A 25,518-nucleotide genomic window follows, 5' to 3' on the forward strand; every position below is an offset into this window, starting at 1 on the left:
TCTGAAGCTGTGATGCCCTTCCTAATTAAGGGTAACTCATTTCAATTGCACAACAGCTTTGACATTAGTAGAACAAAGACAATTTACAGCCCAGGAACAGGCCCTTTGGCCCTCCAAGCCTGAGCCTATCCAAATGTACTGTCTGAACCTGTCTGTCAATCCCTAAGCATCTGCATCCCTCTGCTCCCCACCTAATCATGCATCAGTCCAGACGCATCTTAAATGAATCTACTGTGTCTACCTCTACCACCTCTGCTGGCAACGCGTTCCAGACACCTACCACCCTCTGTGTGAAGTACTTGCCACGTGTATCCCCCTTAAACTTTCCACACCTCACCTTGAAAGTGTGACTTCTCATTATGGAATCCTTCACCCTGGGAAAAAGCTTGTCACTATCCATCCTGTCTATACCTTTCATGATGTTGTAAACCTCAATCGCGTCCCCCCTCAATCTCCTTTTTTCTAATGAAAATAAACCTAACCTACTCAACCTATCTTCATAGCGAGCACCTTCCATACCAGGTAACATCCTCGTAAACCACCTCTGCACCCTCTCCAAAGTGTCCACATCCTTTTGGTAATGTGGCGACCAGAACTGTACACCGTATTCCAAATGCGGCCGAACCAACGTCCTGTATAATTTTAACATGACTTGCCAGCTTTTATACTCAATACTCCGTCCAATGACGGCAAGCAAACTACATGTCTTCCTGACCACTCTATCCACCTGTGCAGCAACCTTCAGGGTACAACGGACCTGCACTCCCAGATCTCTTTGTCCATCAACCTTTCCCAAGGCTCTTGCTTTCATTGTATAATTCGCTCTAAAATTAGTCTTGCCTAAATGCATCACTTCACATTTGTCTGGATTGAAATTCATCTGCCACTTTTCCGCCCAACTCTCCAGTCTGTGTATGTCCTCCTGTATTCTTTGACAGTCCCTTATGCTTTCTGCTACTCCACCAATCTTTTTGTCATCTGCAAACTTGCTGCTCATACCAACAGTGCCCTCTTCCAGATCACTTATGTATATTACAAATAACAGTGGCCCCAACACTGATCCCTGTGGAACACCACTGGTCACCTTTCTCCATTTCGAGAAACCCCTTCAACTACTACTCTTTGTCTCCTGTTGCTCAATCGGTCCTTTATCCACCTAGCTAGAACACCCTCCACAACATGTGACTTCACTTTCTTCATTAGTCTACCATGGAGAACCTTATCAAACACCTTACTAAAGTCCATGTATATGACATCAACAGCCCTTCCTTCATCTATCAACTTGGTCACTTCCTCGAAGAACTCTATTAAGTTGGTAAGGCACGATTGCCCCCGCACAAAACCATGTTGCTTCTCACTGATAAGCCCATTCTTTTCTAAATATAAATAGATCCTACCCTTCAGTACCCTCTCCAGCAACTTTCCCACACCGACCTCAGGCTCACTGGTCTGTAGTTACCCGGAATATCCCTACTACCCTTCTTGTACAGGGGGACAACATGAGCAACCTTCCAGTCCTCTGGCACCTCACCTGTATTTAAGGATACCACAAAGATATCTGTCAGGGCCTCGCTATTTCCTCTCTCACCTCCCTCAGCAACCTGGGATAGATCCCGTCTGGTCCTGGGGATTTGTCCATCTTAATAACCTCTAGCCTGCCCAACACATCTTCCCTACTTATGCCAATGTGATCCAGACTAATCAAACTTCTGTCTCTAATCTCAAGATTCATGTTCCTCTCCTCAGTGAACACTGATGCAAAATGATCATTCAGTTCTCTGGCAGTGAGCCTGACACTGTGGCCCAGAAGGGAAGGGGGCAGAACAGAAAAGCGCTAATGGTAGGAGACTCGATTGTTAGGAAAATTGACAGGAGATTTTGTGGTCAGGACCGGGATTCCCGGAAAGTTTGTTGCCTCCCTGTTGCCAGGGTCTGGGATGTCTCCGATTGGGTGTATAAGATTCTGAAAGAGGAGGGCGAACAGCCAGAAATTGTGTTCCATATTGGCACTGATGATATAGCCAGGAAAAGGATCGAGGATATAAACAGTGATTTCAGGGAGTTAGGGTGGAAGCTGCAGAGCAGGACGAACAGAGTAGTGTTCTCGGGTTTACTACCGGTGCCACGAGATAGCGAGGCGAGGAACAGGGATCGGGCACAGCTTAACACATGGCTGCGTAGTTGGTTTAGGAGGAAGGGCTTCAGATATGTAGATAATTGGGATGCCTTCTGGGGAAGGTGGGACCTGTACATGAAGGACGGGTTGCACCTGAACTGGAAAGGGACCTTCCTGGGTGGAAGGTTTGCTCGAGTTGTTCAGGAGAGTTTAAACTAGTATGGCAGGGGGGGTGGGAACCTGAGCTATATACCGGTGGTGAGAGTTGATGCAGATGAGGCAATAGCAAGAGACAGTGCAGCCAGTGGGAAGGAATTTCCTGGGAAAGAACCAAGGGATCGGTTAAAGTGTGTTTGCTATAATGCAAGGAGTGTCAGAAATAAAAATGATGAGCTTAGAGCATGGATCAGTACCTGGTGCTATGATGTTGTGGCCATAACAGAGACGTGGGTTTCTCAGGGGCAGGAATGGTAGCTGGATGTTCCAGGGTTTAGAATATTTAAAAAGAATAGGGAGGGGGGGGGAAAAGAGGAAGGGGTATAACACTGCTAATCAGAGAGGGTATCACAGCTACAGAAGTTACCATTGTCGAGGAGGGTCTGCCTACTGAGTCAGTATGGGTGGAAATTAGGAACAATAAGGGAGCAGTCACCTCAGTAAGGGTTTACTACAGATCCCCCCCCCCTCCCCCAGTAGCAGCAGGGTGATTGAAGAAAGCATAGGTTGGCAGATTTTGGAAAAGTGTAAATGTAGTAGGGTAGTTGTAATGGGTGACTAACTTTCCCAATATTGATTGGAACCCCCTTCGAGCAGATGGTTTGGAAGGACCTGTTTTTGTAAGGTGTGTTCAGGAGGGTTTCCTAACTCAGTACGTTGACAGGCCGATGAGGGGAGAGGCCATTTTGGATTTGGTGCTCGGCAATGAGCCGGGGCAGGTGTCAGATCTTGCGGTGGGAGAGCACTTTGGTGATAGTGACCACAACTGCCTCACATTCTACATAGCTATGGAGAAGGAGAGAAGCAGGCACAATGGGGGGATATTTAATTGGGGAAAAGGAAACTATGATACTATCAGATGTGCGTTGGGAAGCATTGACTAGGAGCAATTGTTCCATGGAAAGGGCATGTGGAGACTGTTTAAGGAACAATTGTTGCGAGTGACGCATAAATGTGTTCCTCTGAGACAGGCAAGAAGGGGTAAAATAAAGGAACCTTGGATGACGAGAGCAGAGGAGCTTCTTGTCAAAAGAAAGAAGGCAGCTTACGTAAGGTGGAGGAAGCAAGGGTCTTGCTCAGCTCTAGAGGATTACAGGCAGGTGAGGAAGAAGCTCAAAAATGGTCTGAGGAGAGCCAGGAAGGGGGCACGTAAAAGGCTTGACAGGAAGAATTAGGGAGAATCCAAAGGCATTTTACACACATGTGAGGAATAAGAGAATGATCAAAAAAAGAGTAGGGCTGATCAGGGATAGCATAGGGAACTTGTGTATAGAGTCTGAGGAGGTAGGGGAATCCCTAAATGAGTTTTTTGCTTTTGACTTTACTGAAGAAAAGGACCTTGTAGTGAATGAAACCATTGAGGAGCAGGTAAGCATACTGGAATGGATAGAGATTGAGGAAGCTGATGTGTTGAACATTTTGACAAACATTAAGATTGACAAATCGCCAGGGCCAGACCAGATTTGTCCTCGGCTGCTTTGGGAAGCGAGAATTGTGATTGCTTTGCTGCTTGCGAAGATCTTTGCATCCTCGCTCTCCATCGGAGTCTTACCCGAGGACTGGAGGGAGGCAAATGTAATTCCTCTCTTCAAGAAAGGAAATAGGGAAATTCCCGTCAGTTACAGACCAGTCAGTCTCACGTCTGTCATCTGCAAGGTGTTAGGAAGGGTTCTGAAGGATAGGATTTATGACCATCTGTAAGAGCATGGCTTGATTAAAGGCAGTCAGCACGGCTTTGTGAGGGGCAGGTCATGCCTCACAAATCTTATTGAGTTATTTGAGGATGTTATTAGACAAGTTGATGAGGGCCGAGTGGTGGATGTTGTGTATATGGACTTCAGTAAGGCATTTGATAAGGTTCCCCATGGTAGGCTCGTTCAGAAGGTCAGGAGGAATGGGATACAGGGAAATTTAGCTTTTTGTATACAGAATTGGCTGGTCGACAGAAGACAGCGAGGGGTAGTGGAAGGAAAGTATTCTGCCTGGAAGTCAGTGGTGAGTGGTGTTCTACAGGACTCTGTTCTTGGGCCTCTAATCTTTGTAATTTTTATTAATGACTTGGCTGAGGAGATTGAAGGATGGGTTAGAAAGTTTGCAGACGACACAAAGGTTGGAGGTGTCGTTGACAGAAAAGAGGACTGTTGTAGGCTGCAGCGTGACATTGACAGGATGCAGAGATGGGCTGAGAGGTGGCAGATGGAGTTCAACATGGATAAATGTGAGGTGATGCATTTTGGAAGGTCGAACTTGAAAGTTGAGTACAGGATTAAAGACAGGATTCCTGGCAGTGTGGAGGAACAGCGGGATCTTGGTGTGCAGGTACATAGATCTCTTAAAATTGCTACCCAAGTGAATAGGGTTGTTAAGAAAGCATATGGTGTTTTGGCTTTCATTAACAGGGGATTGAGTTTAAGAGCCGTGAGATCTTGTTGCAGCTCTATAAAACTTTGGTTAGACCGCACTTGGAATACTGCGTCCAGTTCTGGTCGCCCTATTATAGGAAAGATGTGGAGGCTTTGGAGAGGGTTCAGAGGAGGTTTACCAGGATGCTGCCTGGACTGGAGGGCTTATCTTACGAAGAGAGGTTGACTGAGCTCGGACTTTTTTCTTTGGAAAAAAGAAGGAAGAGAGGGGACCTAATTGAGGTGTACAAGATAATAAGGGGCATAGATAATGTTGATAGCCAGAAACTTTTTCCCAGGGCAGAAATTGTGAACACGAGGGGTCATAATTTTAAGCTATTTGGCGAAAAGTATAGAGGGGATGTCAGAGGCAGGTTCTTTACGCAGAGAGTTGAGATAGCATGGAATGCGTTGCCAGCAGCAGTTGTGGAAGTGAGGTCATTGGGGATTTTTAAGAGACTGCTGGACATGCATATGGTCACAGAAATTTGAGAGTTTGTACATTAGGTTTACCTCACATGAGGATCAATGGTCGGCACAACATCTTGGGCTGAAGGGCCTGTTGTCTGCTGTACTGTTCTATGTTCTATGTTCTAATCTCACCCATTTTCTCAGGTTCGATACACAGCCTTCCTTCATTATCCTTTAGTGGACCAATACTTTGTCTACTTACCTGCTCACTTCTTATATAAGAGTTAAATGCTTTGGGATTCTCCTTAATTCTGCTCGCTAAAGCTATTTCATGACCCTTTTAGCCCACTTGATTCCTCGTTTAAGACTTGTCCTACTCTTCAGATATTCCTCCAGGGCCTGTTCTGTTCTTAGTTGCCTAGACCTTATGTATGCTTCCCTTTTTCTCTTGACTTGTTGTACAATTTCTCCTGTCACCCACGGTGCATGAATCTTGCCCTTCCTGTCCTTTGCTTTCAATGGGACATGCCTAACCTGCACTATCTTTAACCTATTTTTGAAAGCCTCCCACATATCAAATGCGGACTTCCCTTCAAATAGTTGTGTCCAATGCACATTTCCGAGTTCCTGCCTAATTTTGATATAATTGGCCTTGGCCCAGTTTAGTACTCTTCCCTTAGGACCACTCTCATCTTTATCTACGAGTATTCTAAAACTTACAGAATTGTGGTCACTGTTCCCAAAGAAATCCTCCACCGCAACTGGCTCATTCCCCAGTGCCAGGTCCAATATGGCCCTTTCCCTTGTCGGACTATTGACACACTACTCTAGGAAACTCTCCTGGGCGCTTCTTACAAATTCTACCCTGACCAGACCTCTGACGCTAAGTGTATCCCAGTCAATGTTGGGAAAATTAAAATTTCCCATCACCACTACCCTATTGCCTCTACATCTTTCCATAATTTGTTTAGCTATTTGTTCTTCTACCTCACGCTCACTATTGGGAGGCCTGCAATACAGCCCCAACAATGTAACTACACCCTTCTTATTTCTCAGTTCCACCCATAGTGCCTCACTACCCACAACCTCCATACTGTCAACCTGTTTCATACTGTTTCTGCAGTTGTATCTAAGCATTGTTTGAAGCTGTGTTCAGAGCTCAGACTGCATAGAAGCCTAGTTGCTGCATCAATGAGGGGCTTTTAAATGAAGCACTGAACTTTGCTAACCAACATACATCAACATGCATATAATAAATGAAATTTAAGTAAGTTATTGTCTGGAAATGCTTCAAATCTCGAACAAAAATCTTACTTTGAAATAGAAACAATTTTCCTTTTCCACATTTATCGACAATGCTTATTGTAGTCAATAAAAAAAAGTGAGAACATTATGTTGTTATGAACATGTTCTTGAAAGAACATAGTGTTCTGCACTTGGAGACTGTTGTATCTGATGACCTTTATAGAACAATGTGCTCTTTCCATTAAGACAGTGGCATGTTCTTCTCTGAATATGCCCAAGTATTGCACAGAGATTTTGTAGTGACATTGTCTACTTTGGTGATGACATAGTTAAAAATACTGCAGTTTTTAGATAGGAGTGATATTTTAATTCATAAAGTTCAAGTTCTGTTTAGTAGTAATGTATGTCTCCAGCTAATAAAATTCCCATGACTGATGCTATTCACTGCACTTATTTCATTGACCTCTGACATGTTTTAGCTGGGAGAATCATTTCAGCTATTTTGCTGTGTACTTTATTCTCCATCCCTTAGTCCCTCGAGTCTGTACTCCGTCATCCAGCAGATAATCGAACACAAATCCGTGAACTAGGTCAGACGCTGATTGATGGTGGAATATTGGATGAACTTATAAGTGCAAAACTGGAGGTATTCAATGCTCGGTATGAAGAGCTCAGTCATCAGGTAAGAGGTCCTCCGCAGTACGTTTGTCCAAATCTGCTATCTTAAATACCTTGATGTTGCTGCTTGTCTATTCATTAAGATTGGTGGAGTAGTATTTTATTCTTGGTTTTTTGCTTTTTTTGTTGTAAGTTAACAGACTGCCAAGAAAATAATGAGATTGCAAGTTTGTTGGGTACCCAATGAAAGACGTGGGATATGACTGGTAGATTGTGAGGCTGCTGAACTCAATAAGCATCAAATCAGTATTTGAGTGTTCTCAATTGGAGGCAAAATGTATTTCCATATTAATTGGATTTTGTATTCTGCCATCTCACTTGTGTGCTGAAGTTTTCCTTTTGATATGTTGGAACATATCCTTTTAACCTTCTAAACCTACTTAAAATTTTAAATCATGAATTGAAGAGAAAAGAGAATTTCTACATTTGGTTGTGGAAATTATGTTGAATGTAGACAAAATTTATTCAAAATATATCTAGTTGGAGACAAGTTTTTGTGGAATATTACTGTAATTGTGATTGTGCTTGTTACCTGTTATTCTTGTAACACTGGTTCTGTGTAACCATTTGACTGCTTGAGTCAGTTGAATTTTGACGTTGACCATACTGTACTTCAAATACATCTGATCCTTACAATTATTAAATCTGCTAGATTTTATCTCTTTATTTGTATTTTTAAGATTATATTAAAGTTTTTCAAAAACTGTTTCTCAATCCTCTGAAATTCAAACTTGATCTGTTCAACCTGTAGCGAAATTAACACTACTGCCCAGTGATTCTTTATCCTGATTTGTCATTTTTAAAATTTGATTTATTACTGTCACATGTACTGAGGTACAGTGAAAAGTGTTATCCTATGTGCTTTCCAGAGACATCATACTATACAATTTGCATCAGTGTAACAGAACAGAGTACAGGATACAGTGTCACATGTGATGAAGGATCATCATAGATTCCAGCCTGAAAATCTTGTTTTCTGTATCCCACGGTTGTAAGCAATATCCTGAGAGATTCCCCCAACTCTGCCTTGAATAAGACTTCTTTGTAGTGAATTTTAACTAAGTGTTTTTGTCCTCTATTATGAAAGGTCTATAATTTCTATCAATATTATTTTTTGGAATCTGTATTCTGGATAGATTGAGATTGGTGTTGGCTTCTTTTTAGAGTTTTCTTTTAAAAGAAACATGGTCAAAGATTTTATTTAGCATAGTGAGCTAACCCACTAAGTGTCATGGAGCAGGTGACTGCAAGCCCCTCTGGTGCGAATGGAGAGATCAGAGTCGAGAGTGTGGTGCTGGAAAAGCGCAGCAGGTCAGGCAACATCCGAGGAGCAGGAAAAACCCTCCATCCTGCTCCTCCGTTGCTGCCTGACCTGCTGTGCTTTTCCAGCACCACACTCCTGACTCTAATCTTTTACCCAGCTAATGGAGAGGTATTAATGCTTTTGGTGTATGACAGTTAAAATAAAGCTATAATGTCTCTGTAATAGCTTTGTTTTTATTTAGAAGAATCTAGATGAGCAAGTTTGTAATATAAAAAAAAAGATCTGAAGAGACCTGTGTTCAGAAACCAGTTTAGATTTTTTTTTCCCCTCTGAGTACTTCAGGGACTCATTTACCTCAGCTGAAGTGTTTAAACTGTCAAAGTTCCAAATCAGTAGAATTTGGTTAGAAACCTTCAGGTTATTAGAAATGATGAAGTTAATGTTCTCATTTGTGAAAAGTTCACTTTGGTAGATTTGGAAAAGACTCATCAAACCATTTCCTCAATCCATGGCAAAGAAGCTGTCACTCATTTGTTAAAGAGATTCCTAAAGTATTGAGATTGAGGGGGTGTTATTTCTCAATACTTGAGTTTTTGTCATGGATCGTGTCAGGAAACACATTGAAACTTTGATATGCTGTATGTTTTGACATCATTCTAACTATCATATATACTCTGATAACTTTGATTTTTGCTCATTTCTTTTGTGTGATAAATTTGTTTCTGTTGAAGAAAGTTTGCAGCCTTGTGTGAATATGTCCCCATAACTAATCACCACATGGTTAACTGAAAAAAAAGCAACTTCTTTAAGCCACATTTCATTCTGGGATCTGACTTCCAGTATTATCATCATCTGGGATCATAACACCTTGTTTGTTTTATAGGCTGTGAACAAGCAGATCTCATTGGAGCAGCATTTACAAATGTCTCAAGAAAATGAACAGCAAATACATGACCTGCAGGAGTCACTTGGATTGTTGGACAAGCAGTTAACCTTGTATTTAACAGATCGCATAGATGCCTTACAAATGCCACAAGAAGCTCAGGTTACAGAAATGTTTCATTTAATCTATATAATTAATGAAAGGACTTGACACTAACCTATGTGCCATGGCCATTTTGGGCTATCCTACAACAATACATATTCATTAGTTCTAAGTGCCTATTTCAGTGCTCAGTAATGTATGGTGCTGGGAATAAACAGACATTAATATCTTTGAGGCTTTGGTTTTCAATTTCACTCCTAGCTTCATAAACCTTATCTGCAGTATTATATTCCTCTTTCTGCCAGTGCAATTGGTGCAGTTACAGAATCAACCCCTGGCTGATCACCTTGCCCACTCTTAGAATGTTCTTGACCCTGGCAGCATGGAGCATTACACCATCCTGGAATCATGACTGCAGTTGCAGCAGTGGCTGTCTGTTCCCCTTTAGTTAATGGTAGGGCCCTGTGAGGTGTTGTCAAACTGAGATATCTAAGAGTTCAGGTGCACAATTCTTTGAAAGACCTGCCTTAGATGAACAGGGTGGTTAAGAAGGCATTTAGCATGCTTACCTTTCATTGCTGGGACCATTGAATATAGAAGTTGGGACATCAGGTTGAGGTTGTCCAGGATGTTGGTGAGGCCATTTTTGGAGTATTGTGCACAGTTCTGATTGTTCTGCTATAGGAAGGATATTATTAAGTTGGAGAGGGTTAAGAAAAGATTTAGCAGACTGTTGCTGGGACTGGCACATTTGTGTACTAGGGAGAGGCAAGAAGTGAGACTTCTGGGAAGGTGAGAGAGGCCAGTGAGCTAGACTGTAGGTGAGAGCTGGAGCAAGATGAGGTGGTGGTGAGAACTGCAGGGTGGATAAAGAGTGAGGCCAGCAGTTGAGGATGTGGAGCAAGGCCAGTGAGGGCAAGGATCCAAGTCGAGCAGCAGTAGGAGGGTGGGGACTGGAAAGGCTAGAGATGTGAGCCTGCAACAAGAGAAGCTATAATGGGGACACAGGAAGAGGAGCTGCAAAGGCAGAGTGAGAGGGTCTGGAGGAGTTGAGGGGCTGCAAGGTGGGAAAAACACTTCAAAATTTTTCAAAAAGGGTATTCTTGAAAACTGAGTTAATAAATTCTTGGCAAATTATTGTGTAGCCATTAGATTTAAACTGTAAGAGTTCAGGAACTACAATACGGGGGACCAGTCATGGTTTTCATATAGTGACATCTATGTCAGTTGTATAATTTAACATTGGATAGTTCGATTTTGTAAAGGTTTGTGTTTACATGTTATCATGACACAAAATGTTTTGCAGACTGAATTATTTGAGGTGCAATGACTTACAAAGACATGCAAATATTTAGCTGTGACCTCACTGGCCTGCAGAAAAAGTAGTATGATGGCTTTTTATAATAGAAAGGTCAATCAGTTTTTTTTAACGCCAACTTATGCCTGTTGTCTTGTGTAAAGTTAATTACTGTTGTGTCAAGGCAAGTAGTGGTTTCCTAATGTGTAAACTGTGCCTTAAATAATAGAACAATGAAGCTTGTATGCTGGATATTGTTGCATTATTCTAATTTGGTTTATGTGTGAGTCTGAATTCCCCCATATGTCATCACAAATATAGAAGGTATTGTTACTAAATGATTGTATCTCCTAATGAAGAAGTTTTTAAATTCATTTATGGGATGATGGCGTCACTGGCCAGGCCTTCCCTAATTGCCAGAGGGCAATTGAGAGTCAACCACATTGCTGTGGGTTTGGAGTCACATGTAGGCCAGACTGAGTAAGGATGGCAGATTCCTTCCCTGAAGGACATTAGTGAACCAGATGGGTTTTTTCCAACAATCGACAATGGATTCACGGTCATCATTAGACTCTTGCTTCTAGATTTTAGAGTTCTGCTGTGGCGAGTTTCGAAACCAGGTCTCCAGAACATTACCTAGATCTCTGGATTAACAGCCTAACTATAATACCACTAGGCTATTATGTAAGAGTCTGAATGCCCCCATATGTCATCACAAATACAAAAGATATTGTTACTAAGTGATTATATCACCTAATGAAGGAGTTGGTGAGGCTGAAGCACGATCTACTGAAAATCAAAACGTTGTCCTTCAGAAATCTTATTGAAAGCAAGAAAAATTATTCTATGGTATATTTGTGTATAAGTCAGTGACCGTGGCAGGGCAGGTTGAAGGTGCAGTTAATAAAGCATATAATATACTGGGCTTTATTAATAGAGTCATAGGTTACAGGAGAAAGTGAGGACTGCAGATGCTGGAGCTAATTCTGATGAAGAGCTTATGTCCAAAACGTCAATTGTCCTGCTCCTCGGATGTTGCCTGACCTGCTGTGCTTTTCCAGCGCCACACTTTTTAACTCATAGAATACAGGAACAAGTATGATATGTTGAAATTATACAAGATACAGGTTTGGCCTGAGTTGAAGTATTACTTTCAGTTCTGGGTGTTGTGCTTTAGGAAAGATGTGAAGCATTAGGGACAATGTAAAACATATTCACTAATGTGGTTTTAAGAACAAGGAAGTTCTATAATGAAGAAAGATTGGAGAGGTTACAGCAATTTTCTTTGGAGAAAAGAAGGCTGAGAAAGGAGTTGTGATAGGCGTATTCAAATTCTTAAAGGTTCAGGACAGGCTAGTTGGAGAGAAATTATTCCACATGTGAAAAGATCAAAAATGTGATGCCTCAGATTTAAAATCATTGGTAAAAGAAGCAAAACTGGTACAAGGAGGTGTTCTTTGTGCAGAAAGTATTTCATGATCAGGAATGCAATTTCCTGCAAGCGTGATGGAGGCAAGTTCATTCGAAACATTCAAAATGGTATTAGACTTATCTGGGTTAACACATCAGGTCCAACTGCATCAGAGGAGAAGGGGAGTTGACATTTCAGGTCAGAACCTTTCAAAGGAAACATATGCAAGGTTACTGGTATAGATGCATAAACCTTTATCCGAAATGCTCAGGAGCAGCTGGTTTTCGGAATTCAGAATTTTTCAGAGTAAGTGAGAGTTTGATGGCGAAATTTTAAAAAACTCTTAACAGAGGAGCAAACTCACTAAGTAAAACGGGCTTTGTAGACAGAATTGAGGCCTGCCAGTGTTGGGCCAGGTTCTCCACGTTGCATCGGAGTGACACGCGTCAAGTGGATGCCGACTTGGGTTAACTGTTTGCACACTAAACAACCTTGTTAATGAGAAAAAAACTTCATAAATAATCCTTCGGACTTTGGAGCTTTTCAGATTTCAGATAAAGGGTTGTCTACCTGTAGAAGGTAGGGAAATGGTACTAAGTGCAGAGCTTACAGACTTAATGGGCTGAAGTCTTCCTTCTGTACTGTAACAGTTCTGTGAATATTTCAACCATGAACTGTGAATTGATACTAATTTTAATCAAAACTGTCTGAAGTTAGTAAACTAAACCAAAGAACTGCAGATGCTGAAGATCTGAAATAAAATTGAACCCTAACACAATTCTGAAGTGCGATGTTAACCGGACTTGAAACATTAACCTGTTTGCTCTCCAAATGTGCTGCCAGATCTGCTGAAATTCTCCAGCAATTTCTGTATCTGTCTGAAGTTGGTTTCACCCTTTTGTTGCAATGTCTACTTTATTGTGGAACCACAGTTTTATCAATAAAATGTCCCTGCACCCTCAGTAGAATCACAGAAGTGATATGCCACAGAAGGAGGCTATTCAGCCCATCCAGTCTGCAGAACCCCTGCCATTAGAGGCAGTCCAGGTAAGGTTCACTAAGTTGATCCCAGATTTGGAGGGTCTATCTTATGAGGAGAAGTTGAGCAGGCTAGGCCTCTCCTTATTGGAGTTTAAAACAATGAGTGGCAATTTTGTTGAAACATAGAAACATTTTAAGGGGCTTAACGGGGTAGATGTACAGTTGTTGGTTCCCCTTGTGGAAAAATCTAGGATCAGAGGGCATAATCTCAGTATAAGGGGTCACCCATTTAGACAGTGATGAGGAGTTTCTCTGAGCATAGTGAATTTGTGGAATTCTTTATTACGGATGGCTGTACAGCAATATATTCAAGGCCAAGTTTAATTGATCTTTAATCAGTAAATTGAGAGTTTCAGGATAAAAGTAGGAAAGTAGAGTTAAAGGACTGTCAGATCTGTTATGATCTCGTTGAATGGCAGAACAGGCGTGATGAGCTAAATGGCCTGTGACGTATGGTCTTAAGGTAAATCACTTTAAATTGGTTCCTCTTGTTCTTATGCCTGTTCTACAAGCAGAGACAGTTTATCCCCATTTATTCTATCCAGCCCCATCATAATGTTCAAAAGTTCTAAAAGATTTCTCTTAATATTGTTCTCTTCAAGGAGAAGATTTCTGAATTCAACATGGTCCTCATAACTGAATTTTCTCATCTTTGGAACCATGACTGTTAATTTATTTTGCATTCTCTTCAATGTGTTCACATTCTTTTTGTAGAAAGGTGCCCATAACTGTACACATTACTCTGCTGAGGTCTAACAAAAGTGTAATTCAAATTCAACAGCAACTTCTTATTTTTGTATTCTAAGCCACTATTAATAAAGCCCAGGATACTGTACATTTTATTAATTGCTCTCACCACCTGTTCTGCCACCTCAATGATCTGTATACATGTACACCCAGGGGCTTCTGCCATTGCATCCCCTTTAGAATTGTACCCTATGTTATGTTCTCTGTCGATGTTCTTACTTTCAAAATGCATCACCTTTTGCTGCATTGAACTTCATCTATCCACCTACTTTAGCGACTTCAAATGACCTTGTGAGTTCTATACAGTCCTTCTAGCAATTTACACTGCTTTAAGTTTTTAGTTATCTGCAAACTTTGATGATGTCATGCACTCCAAGATCTATGTCATTAATACATATCAGGAAAAGTAAAGTTCTCGATACTTGTCTGTGTGTAACTCCACTATAAGCTTTCGTCCAGCCAGAAATTACTCTTTGTTTCCTATCGCTCAACGATTTTGTATCCATGTTGCTGCTGTCCCTTTAGCTCCACGAGCTGCTACTTTTCTCTCAAGTCTGTTGTGTGGCAGTTTATCAAGTGCCTCTGAAAGTCCCATCTCCATCATATCAACAGCGATTTGGATCTCAACTTTAATGTGAACCTAAAGTTAACAAGAAAATTTGTGGTTGACAACTGTATCCTCAATCGTCAACTAGTGTCATAACGTAAAAATGTGCTGATTGGCTGGTTGTGATTTGAGGAACCATACTTTATCCTGCAGAGATGTTACAGTGTGACTTACGATCTTATTCTTTTTTCTATTGTTAATAGAAAATTAAAACAGATATTGCAGCCTATGAAGCCAGCTTAGAGGAAATGAAGATGAAAAATACGAGGGCCCTGCCTTTCTTAGGTAGCAAACCTCACTCTCGTGGTGGGCCTCAATTGGATTTGCTTCAGGTACGAATGGTTTAACTGAAGATCAAGAGACTTTGAATGCAGCGTTTTGGAATGCTTGAATCAAACTCTGTTTAATATGAAAAGAATCTCAGAAATGTTGCTTAAATTCTCATTTCCCATCAATAGCTCTGGTTTCCTCCCACAATCCAAAGATGTATAAATTAGGGTGGATTACCCAAGCTAAATTGTCCCATAGTGTTCAGGGATGTGTTGGTGTGGTGCATTAGGCAGGGGTAAATGTTGAATAATAGGATAGGAGAATGGTTCTGGATGGATTACTCTTGGGAGGGTTGGTGTGGACGTTGGATTAGATTACATTACTTACAGTGTGGAAACAGGCCCTTCGGCCCAACCAGTCCACATCGACCTGCCGAAGCACAACCCACACAGACCCATTCCCCAACATTTACCCCTTCACCTAAAACTACGGGCAATTTAGCATGGCCAGTTCACCTGACCTGCACATTTTTGGACTGTGGGAGGAAACCAGAGCAACTGGATGAAACCCACGCAGACAAGGGGAGAATGTGCAAACTCCACACAGTCAGTCACCTGAGGTGGGAATTGAACCCGGGTCTCTGGTACAGTGAGGCGGCAGTGCTAACCACTGTTGAGCTAAAGGAGCTGTTGCCAACTGTAAGGATTTTATGATTCTATAATAGAAAGTATGTTGTTGAACTTGAAAGACTGCAGAAAAGATTTACAAGGATATTGTTGAAACTGGAGGGTTTGAGCTATAGGGAGAGGCTGAATAGCTGGGGTGCTTTTCACCCACAATGTTGGAGGCTAACGGGTGACGTTATAGAGGCTTATAAAATCATAAGGGTGAATAGGAGAAAGTGAGGACTGCAGATGCTGGAGATCAGAGCTGAAGATGTGTTGCTGTATCAGAGCTGAAAATGTGTTGCGGTTTTTCGCCTCTTCATAGGATATGTGAAACAGTCCATCTTCCGCAGCTACACTGGCACCACCCCTCACCTTTTCCTCCACTACATCAATGACTGTATCGGCGTTGCCTCGTGCTCCCACGAGGAGGTTGAACAGTTCATCCACTTTACCAGCACCTTCCACCCTGACCTCAAATTTACCTGGACTGTCTCAGACTCCTCCCTCTCCTTCCTAGACCTCTCCATTTCTATCTCGGGCGACGAGTCAGCATGGACATTTGCTATAAACTGACCAACTCCCACAGCTACCTGGACTACACCTCCTCCCACCCTGCCCCTGTAAAAACGCCATCCCATATTCCCAATTCCTTTGTCTCTGCTGCATCTGCTCCCAGGAGAACCAATTCCAGATGGCCTCCTCCTTCAAAGATCGCAATTTTCCCCCCAGACGTGATCGATGATGCTCTCCACCGCATCTCCTCCATTTCCTGCTCCTCTGCCCTTGAGCCCCGCCCCCCCCAATCGTCACCAGGACAGAACCCCACTGGTCCTCACTTACCACCCCACCAACCTCCATATACATCACATCATCTGTCGTCATTTCCGCCACCTCCGAACGGACCCCACCACCAGGGATATATTTCCCTCCCCACCCCTATCAGCGTTCCGCAAAGACCACTCCCTCCGTGACTCCCTCATCAGGTCCACACCCCCCCACCAACCCAACCTCCACTCCCGGCACCTTCCCCTGCAACCGCAGGAAATGCAAAACTTGCGCCCACACCTCCCCCCTTACTTCCCTCCAAGGCCCCAAGGGATCCTTCCATATCCGCCACAAATTCACCTGCACCTCCACACACATCGTTTACTGCATCTGCTGCACTCGATGTGGCCTCCTCTATATTGGGGAGACAGGCCGCCTACTTGCGGAACGTTTCAGGGAACACCTCTGGGACACCCAGACCAACCAACCCAACCACCCCGTGGCTCAACACTTCAACTCCCCCTCGCACTCCACCAAGGACATGCAGGTCCTTGGACTCCTCCATCGCCAGACCATAGCAACACAACAGCTGGAGGAGGAGCGCCTCATCTTTCACCTAGGAACCCTCCAACCACAAGGGATGAACTCAGATTTCTCCAGTTTCCTCATTTCCCTACCCCGCCGTCTCAGTCCCAACCCTCGAACTCAGCACCACCTTCCTAACCTGCAATCTTCTTCCTGACCTCTCCGCCCCCACCCCTACTCCGGCCTATCACCCTCACCTTAACCTCCTTCCACCTATCGCATTTCCAACGCCCCTGCCCCAAGTCCCTCCTCCCTACCTTTTATCTTAGCCTGCTTGGCACACACTCCTCATTCCTGAAGAAGGGCTCATGCCTGAAACGTCGATTCTCCTGTTCCTTGGATGCTGCTTGACCTGCTGCGCCTTTCCAGTAACACATTTTCAGAATAAGGGTGAATAGCCAAGATTTTTTTCTCCTTAGGGTGGGGGAGTCCAAAACTAGAGGTTGTAGATTTAAGCTGCGAGGTGAAATATTTTAAAAAGGACCTGAGGGGTAACATTTTCATGCATAGGGTGGTGTGTGTGTGGAACAAGCTGGCAGATGAAGTGGTAGAGGTTCAATTATAACATTTAAAAGGCATCTGAATGTGTGTATGAATAGGAACGCTTTCGAGAGAGATGGGCCAAATGTTGGTAAATGGGACTGGGTCACGTTAGGATGACTGGACAGTGTAGATGAGTTGGACCGAAGAGTTTGTTTGCATGTTGTATTTAAAGTCATACAGACAAGGTCATACATGTTACAAATTCAATTTTTGTTGCAATTCTGAACTAGCTATCATAATGCTTAGATTTATGTAATGTATGATAAACATAGTTTTTGTTGATGCACACTTTTTTGATTGACCAGTAGGTTGTTTTAGTGGGTGGAGCCTGCACGTGAGGCACTTGAGTATGTAGTTTTTACAGGACATCGGTGAGACCTCTTCTGCAATACTGTGTCCAGTTGTGGTTGCTCCATTATAGGAAAGATAATATTACGCTGGAGATGGTTTAGAAGAAATTTATCAGGACGTTGCCTGGTCTGGAAGATTTGAGTTATATACAAAGGTCGGATAGGTTAGGACTTTCTTCACAGGAGCATAGGAGGTTGAGAGGTGACCTGACAGAACTTTATAAAAAAAAATGAGAGGTATAGATACAGTTGATAGTAGATGGGACATTTCAAAACAAAGGGACACCTTTTTAAGTTGAGAGGAGAGAGATTTAGTGGGTGGCACGGTGGCACAGTGGTTAGCACTGCTGCCTCACAGCACCTGAGACCCGGGTTCAATTCCCGACTCAGGCGACTGACTGTGTGGAGTTTGCACATTCTCCCCGTGTCTGCGTGGGTTTCCTCCGGGTGCTCCGGTTTCCTCCCACAGTCCAAAGATGTGCGGGTCAGGTGAATTGGCCATGCTAAATTGCCCGTAGTGTTAGGTAAGGGGTAAATGTAGGGGTATGGGTGGGTTGCGCTTCGGCGGGTCGGTGTGGACTTGTTGGGCCGAAGGGCCTGTTTCCACACTGTAAGTAATCTAAATTTTAAAAAAGACTTTCAAGGCAAATTTTTGACACAGAAAGTTGTTCGAGTTTCAAATGAGTTTCCTTAGGAATTGTTGGATGCGGGTACAATTATAACATTTAAAAAACATTTAAATAGATACATGAATAGGGAAGGTATGGAGGGATGTCAGCCAGGAGCAGGCAGGTTGGGCTAGTTTAGTTTGTGATTATGTTCGGCATGGACTGGTTGGATCAAGACTGTATGTGGCTGCCAATGTCTGATAGCAGCAATGGCGGTTAAATTGGTTAGGGTTGGGGGGGGGGGGGTTCGTGAAGAAAAATAACATTGGACAGTAGGTAGAGCTCAAAGGCCAAGATATCCTGGCTGAAAGGCATGGGACTGAGAAGTTGTCTCAGGCACTGGAGGGATAAAGGTGGTGATGTTTGCTGAAGATTTGACATAAAAGGCATGTAGTGGAGAATGGGCAATGGGCTTTCAGGAGCCGGGATTGGGATTGTTGGGAGGGGTAGAATAGTGCAGTGGAGTAGTGTGAGGAGAGTTGAATTAAAAGAATGAAATTGCGTTGATAGAAGGGATTAGAAAGATGGAATGGGATAGAAGGAATGAGGTGGCCTAAATAAATTGGGAGGGGTTGGTATTGTTAGAGTATTATGAGAGGTATGGGAGGAATGTATGAGAGGATGAAATTGGAAAATTTGAATGCTGATATTTTGTAGGACTATGCTTATATATACTTGTCATGCTCTTCTGTTTTGGATTAGTTTGACCAAGTATGAGAATGGCTGATTTTCTCCCGTACTCAAACTATAAAGAAAAATGAGTTCCGCCAGCTTAAACTGTAACTGAAATGCATGTGAGGAAATAAAATGATTTTCTACTTCTAAGGTCAGAAAGCTGTTTGGGAGGTTTGACATTTAATGTGATAAACTTAGAGGGCTTTCTTGGAAAAACTCCTAAACTGCCCAGTGATATTGATCTTTCACAAAAAAAAGTTATGGATTTAAGTCAGTTGTTTATTTTGTCTCCAATCAGCATTATTTTGTTCTCTCAACTTTCTGCACATTGAGTGCCGATGGCCAGGCCGTGTATCTTAGAGTTTTAATTGATACAAATCGAAAATGATTCTAATTCTGAAACTTCTGTGATACTCTTCAAAGCTTAAATACAGTTGTATGTTTTTCAGTGCTTCTTTGTGTAAATGTTGACATTTTCAGCTACTAATACTTCCTTAATTGTTTCTTACATGTGTGTATCACTATCTCCCTATATTTCTTTCTATAGGCCTTTGCTGCAATGAGGACTCTATACGGTAGTTTGGGTTTTCACTTTATTCTCATTTATGTTTACCTTTGTAAATGTGTACGCTTTTGTATGCAATGCACAGAAAGTTTTTGGTCACTATGGGCTGCTGACCATGTGCCGTGAGACTCTGTGTATAGTTTAAATCATTCACTCCGTTAGTTTGCATACTTCCATTTTCTGATATTTCTGTGCTATTCCTAGATTGCTATATGCACTCTTTTGTAAGCTAACAAAAGACTCCGTGCAGCCCAACAGTCTTTACTAGTTTGACATTTTGTGTAATTAACAGAGGAAACTTCGAGAAGTGTCAACAAAATTCCAACTTTTCCAGAAGCCGGCAAATTTTGAGCAGCGCATGTTAGATTGCAAACATGTGTTGGACAGCGTTCGAACAGAACTGCATGTATTGGACATGAGGAGTGTTGAGCCTGAGGAACTACAGCCCCAATTGGATAATTGTATGGTAAGCAGCATGAAATATTGTTAAACTAATAGGCTATGTAATCTATTATTGCCTAAAAAAGAGTCTTATTGGGCTCAAGATGTTAAATCTAACTCCTGGATTTTTTTGCAGAAATTTATCTTTTTGCTTCTCATTGTTTGTATTATCTCATTTTTGTATATTGTATTTCACATATGTGCATACTTAGAGAGTCATTTCGCATGAAAACAGAACCTTTCCTATCTCTGTACTTATCGAAGTGTTAAAGGTTGTAACTGAACCCCCCCCCCACCGCCCAATCCACCTCATCCTCATCTGTGTGAAAAGTTTGCTCCTCATGCCTTTTATAAAATCTCTCTCCTCTCACTTAAAAATATGCCCCCTGGTCTCGCACTTCTCCATCTTATGGAAAAGAGACCCACCATTAAAAACGTGTTTATACCCCTCATGATTTTATAAACTTCTATAGGGTCACCTCTCAACCTCATACACTCCAGTGGAAAAAGGTCTCAGCTTTTCTGTATAGCTGAAAACTTCCAAACCTGGCAGCATCCTGGTAAATTTCTTCTGAACCATCTCCAGCTTAATAATATCCTTCTTTTAACTGGGCAGCTCAGAACTGGACGCAGTACTCCATACGTTTTTCTATAGTTTGGAGATGTATGTTTTCCTGTATCTCCCACTGATTTTAAGTACATCCCCATCAAAAGTGATGCATCCTTCCTATTCCAGAGCTCTCCCCATATGGCCCCAGTGGATGAACTCTTCAAGATGTCATCCCTCAGCTGTGATATTCTCCCTAATCAGTAACACTATTCCCCCACCTCTTTTAGAACCTTCCCTTTGACACCTGAAACATCTAAATCCAGGAATGTTAAGCTGCTAGCCTTGTCACTCTCTCAGTATGGTTATATATATTAATCCAAGCTCTAAGTTCATCTGCCTTACATGTTATACTTGTCATGTTAAAACAAATACACTTCAGAACGCGAGTCCTGCCAAATTCAGGAACCTGTCCTTGTCTGTTCTTCCACTGAGCCTGACTGGCCTTAGTCTGTAAGTCCTTTTTGGTCATTTCACTTGCTGTAGCTCCTGCCCCCAGCCACACTAGTTTAAACCCTCTGGAGTGACATTAGCAAACCTCCCTACCAGGATATTGGTGCCCCTCCAGTTTAAGTGCAACCCATCCTCCTTGTACATGATTCACCTGCCCTGGAAGGCATCTATATCTGAAGCTCTCCCTCCTACATATCCATCTGTACTATTTTCATATCCTAGCCTCACTGGCACGTGGCACAGGGAGAGTATTCCAAGATTACAAGCCAAATGGTCCTGCTTTTCAACTTACTTCCTCAAGACCTAATCATTCTTCCTGCCTGTATTGTCAGTACTAGTGTGTACCACAACATCTGAATGCTCACATTCCCTTTGAGAATATGCCGCTCAGAGACATCCTTGACTCTGGTCTCAAGGAGGCAACAGAACATTCTGGAGTCCCTTTCGTGGCCACAAAAGCTTGAGCCCCTGACTGTGGAGTCCCCGATTGCTACTGCTGTTCTGCACTTTGAACCTCCCTACTGTATAACAGCCACCATTTTGGCTGATGCTGATGCCATCCCCTGAGTGGATCTTCTCTTCCCCCGCATTCCCCCTAGATATCCAAAATAGTGTACTTATTAGAGAGGGGAGAGCCACTGGTGCCTCCTGCCCTTTCTGGTGACCGCCTATGTCTCTGCCTGAACATTGGGTGCACTACATCTCTGAAACTCCTGTCTATGAGGCTTTCTGCCCCCTGCATGCTGCTAAGTGTGTCCCACTGTTGCTCCAATCAATCCACGCAGTGTGACAGCAGCTGTAATTGGATACACTTCCTGCAGTCATCACCTTTAGAAATGTTCAAACTGTCTGATTACCACCCGTTCCGCAGGAGAAGAATACTACCCTGCTGACTGTCAATTTTATCATCAACAAACTATTTAATTAAAAATAAATTTCTTTTCAAATTAATTTACAGATAATTGGCTTTTCAATTGCATTTGTTATTTTTCTGAATACTACACTTCAGACTTAGTTTATAAAACATTGAACATTCACCTGTTTTTCATAATCGATACGCAATGATTCCAATTTAGAAAATGCTACAGCACTTTCATGAATATTTTAATTGCAATTCGACATCTTATTTACAATTATCCTGGGTGCATTTTGCAAATTGTGATCTGAAAGTAAATGGAATTGTCGCAATCACTGAATTAAGGATGAACTTTATTATACTTTTTAATTGGAAATTACTTCCCTCCCATCATCTATTCAATCCCCGCACAGATAAACGCATCTAGATGCGTAATTCAGTTTTGTTGTTAGTATCTTCTGTTGCCATGTTGGCTAATCAAAATATTTTCTCTTATTTAGAAACTGTATAAAACACTGAGTGAAGTGAAGCTTGAGGTGGAGACAGTAATAAAGACTGGACGACAAATTGTTCAGAAACAGCAGACTGACAACCCCAAATTAATGGATGAGCAATTAACAGCTCTGAAACTCTTGTACAATGAAATGGGAGCACAGGTAAGTGGAGCAAATAGTGCAAACAGATATTGGGATGGTTTAGTAACAACTGGTAACAATGATGGAAGATAGTCATGTTATGTCATTTAAAAATGGGGATGCTTAATTTGACAGTTACTTTACTTCAGTACAGCCCAGATATCTGCTTTCAATTTACTTTTTACTGTCTTAGAAATAAAGAGAATACTGTAACATCAACATAAAATAAAGCATTTATCAAATATGGTTACAAGTTTTGAGCTCCTTGAGGTAAAACAGGAAGTTTTTTAATTACTAGCATAGATGCTATTGAAAAGTGCTGTGGGAATCTAAAACTAGCAACTCATTCCTCTGCTGAACATGTTTTAACTAAAATCTGTATTTTGTATGTTGACTGTCTGAATACAACGCCCCGATACTCCAGACTGTCACGAATAGTGCTCTGTGTGATAAAAAGCAATTCTTTCAATCTCTTTAAATATGTTCAATATGATCGAAATGTCCAAGACTATGATCACCATTTTCTTCTTTCTTTGGTTCTTAGTCCACCGTTGGAATGGCCTTTAATTGGATATTTGTTGGGGTCATTTTGAGGGACGATGGGACGGTAGTTTTACATCTGAATAAAGACATGTAAGCCAGGTTTCCCGCTATAATTGCTGTCCACAATTGAAACGTGTGTCTGTCTGAACTTTGGTAGGATTGAAGCTGGATGACCATGTTTGTGTTGGCAAATAGCCTGTCAGCATGAACTGTCTTGCTGACTCGTGGAAGGTCCTCAGGAGTACTTGATGTCAGCTAGACATTTAGTTGACTAATATCACAGCTAGGGACAGGGGAAGCAGTAAGACAATCAATCAGTTTCTCCTTCTGAATACTGATTTGCGAGATAATCAGTGTCTATAATACACACATGATAAATTTTCCTGGGCAATGTGGAATTCCATCTTGTAAGAGCATTTGTCTCAGATCTTGCAGAGGGAAAAATTGCTTTGGGAGCTGACTAATTCCAGTTGAATTAAAATTAAAGTTTCTTTGCTGCATGATTATTTTAGGCATGTTCAAATATGCTGTGAGGTGGTTTTGGAAGAATTGTCTATGGACACTGAGTAAAGGCTTGCAAGTACAATGATATTTGTGACTTAAGTCACATTATTTTCGTAAATAACTGGAAATTCCTATGTTTGATAGTGGTGCAGTTCTGTTTTAAGTGGTTCCTGATATAGAATAGTAGTTTGAGATGGAGCAGAGTTAGGGAATTGTAGGGGATGGTCAGAGTTGTCAGCTGTTTGGTTAGTAAAGGGGTACATTAGCTAAGGTCTTTACTTCTAATCTGAGTTGAATGGACACATATAAGGACTGGATCATGTTTGTTGCTGGATGACCAGTTGATTCTGTATAGGTTCAGATGTATAGAGTGGCTAATGGTTGAGATAGCATCAGGTGGCATTAAAATTGACAAAGTTGCCATTTTGTAAGTGTGCTAAGATAAGCGATGTTGTGGACCTTCAGAGTAAAGGCAGGTGAGATGGGCTTAATTTGTGGAACCATGGTGGATAAAATAATACATCAGTACTAGCACACTGCAGTAATTCCATTATGGTGATAGAGTGATTGGGGCCAAGCAGAGCATGAGGAAGAGGAGATCTGATAAAAGCAAAATATTGTGGATTTTGGAGATCTGAAATAAAAACAAGTGCTTGTGAAATTCTGGTGGTCTGGCAGCGTCTGTAGAGATAGATACAGATAATGTTTTTTATCTAGTGGGAATGTAGAAGCATAGAAACAGGAAGAAACCATTTCACCCCTAGAGCCTGTTCTCCTATTCAATGAGATCATGGCTGCTCTGTCACTGAACATATTGCCATCTATGTCCCGTATCTCTTACATTTTTGCCAAGCAAATGCATTATCAATCTCCATTTTAAAATTAATAATTGATTTTGCATCAATTGTCATTTGCAGAAAAGGATTCCTAACTATCCTGTGCAATATTTCCCAACTTCACTCTTAAAAGGTCTGGCTCTAACTTATAGCCTAGATTTTCCAATCAGCAGAAATAGTTTTCCTGTATCTGTCCTGTTTGTTCTCCTAATGTGTTGTCAAGTTTAATAAGATTTCTCTTGAATGTTTTAAACTCTAGGAAATGTAATCTTAGTTTGTATAATCCTGGTTATTTAACCCTTGAGGTAAAAACAATGACTGCAGATGCTGGAAACCAGATTCTGGATCAGTGGTGCTGGAAGAGCACAGCAGTTCAGGCAGCATCCAACGAGCAGCGAAATCGACGTTTTGGGCAAAAGCCCTTCATCAGGAATAAAGGCAGAGAGACTGAAGCGTGGAGAGATAAGCTTGGGGAGGTTGGGTGTGGGGAGAGAGTAGCATAGAGTACAATGGGTGAGTGGGGGAGGAGATGAAGGTGATAGGTCAGGGAGGAAAGGGTGGAGTGGATAGGTGGAATAGGAGCTAGGCAGGTCGGACAAGTCCGTACAAGTCATGGTGACAGTGCTGAGCTGGAAGTTTGAAACTAGGATGAGGTGGGGGAACGGGAAATAAGGAAACTGTTGAAGTCCACATTGATGCCCTGGGGTTGAAGATGAGGCGTTCTTCCTCCAGGCGTCTGGTGGTGAGGGAGCGGCGGTGAAGGAGGTCCAGGACCTCCATGTCCTCGGCAGAGTGGGAGGGGGAGTTGAAATGTTGGGCCACGGGGCGGTGTGGTTGATTGGTGTGGGTGTCTCGGAGATGTTCCCTAAAGCGGTCTGCTAGGAGGCATCCAGTCTCCCCAATGTAGAGGAGACCGCATCGGGAGCAACGGATACAATAAATGATATTAGTGGATGTGCAGGTAAAACTTTGATGGATGTGGAAGGCTCCTTTAGGGCCTTGGATAGAGGTGAGGGAGGAGGTGTGGGCACAGGTTTTACAGTTCCTGCGGTGGCAGGGGAAAGTGCCAGGATGGGAGGGTGGGTCGTAGGGGGGCGTGGACCTGACCAGGTAGTCACGGAGGGAACGGTCTTT

At 42.3% G+C, this 25,518-nt stretch overlaps 1 protein-coding gene across 11 annotated transcripts in view; it reads left to right on the forward strand.

The window, feature by feature from the left end:
- Window positions 1–25,518, forward strand: part of LOC132819922 (utrophin-like) — a 751,240-nt gene that overhangs the window by 282,065 nt on the left and 443,657 nt on the right. For all 11 annotated transcript variants that reach the window (XM_060831897.1, XM_060831902.1, XM_060831903.1 and 8 more), the window contains 5 exons: window positions 6,923–7,072; window positions 9,216–9,377; window positions 14,624–14,752; window positions 19,802–19,975; window positions 22,367–22,522. In XM_060831897.1, coding sequence (XP_060687880.1) covers window positions 6,923–7,072; window positions 9,216–9,377; window positions 14,624–14,752; window positions 19,802–19,975; window positions 22,367–22,522 — 771 coding nt within the window. The remainder of the gene's footprint in view (window positions 1–6,922; window positions 7,073–9,215; window positions 9,378–14,623; window positions 14,753–19,801; window positions 19,976–22,366; window positions 22,523–25,518) is intronic.

The sequence above is a fragment of the Hemiscyllium ocellatum genome, chromosome 10, assembly GCF_020745735.1.
Source record: "Hemiscyllium ocellatum isolate sHemOce1 chromosome 10, sHemOce1.pat.X.cur, whole genome shotgun sequence".
Taxonomy (NCBI): Eukaryota; Metazoa; Chordata; class Chondrichthyes; order Orectolobiformes; family Hemiscylliidae; genus Hemiscyllium; species Hemiscyllium ocellatum.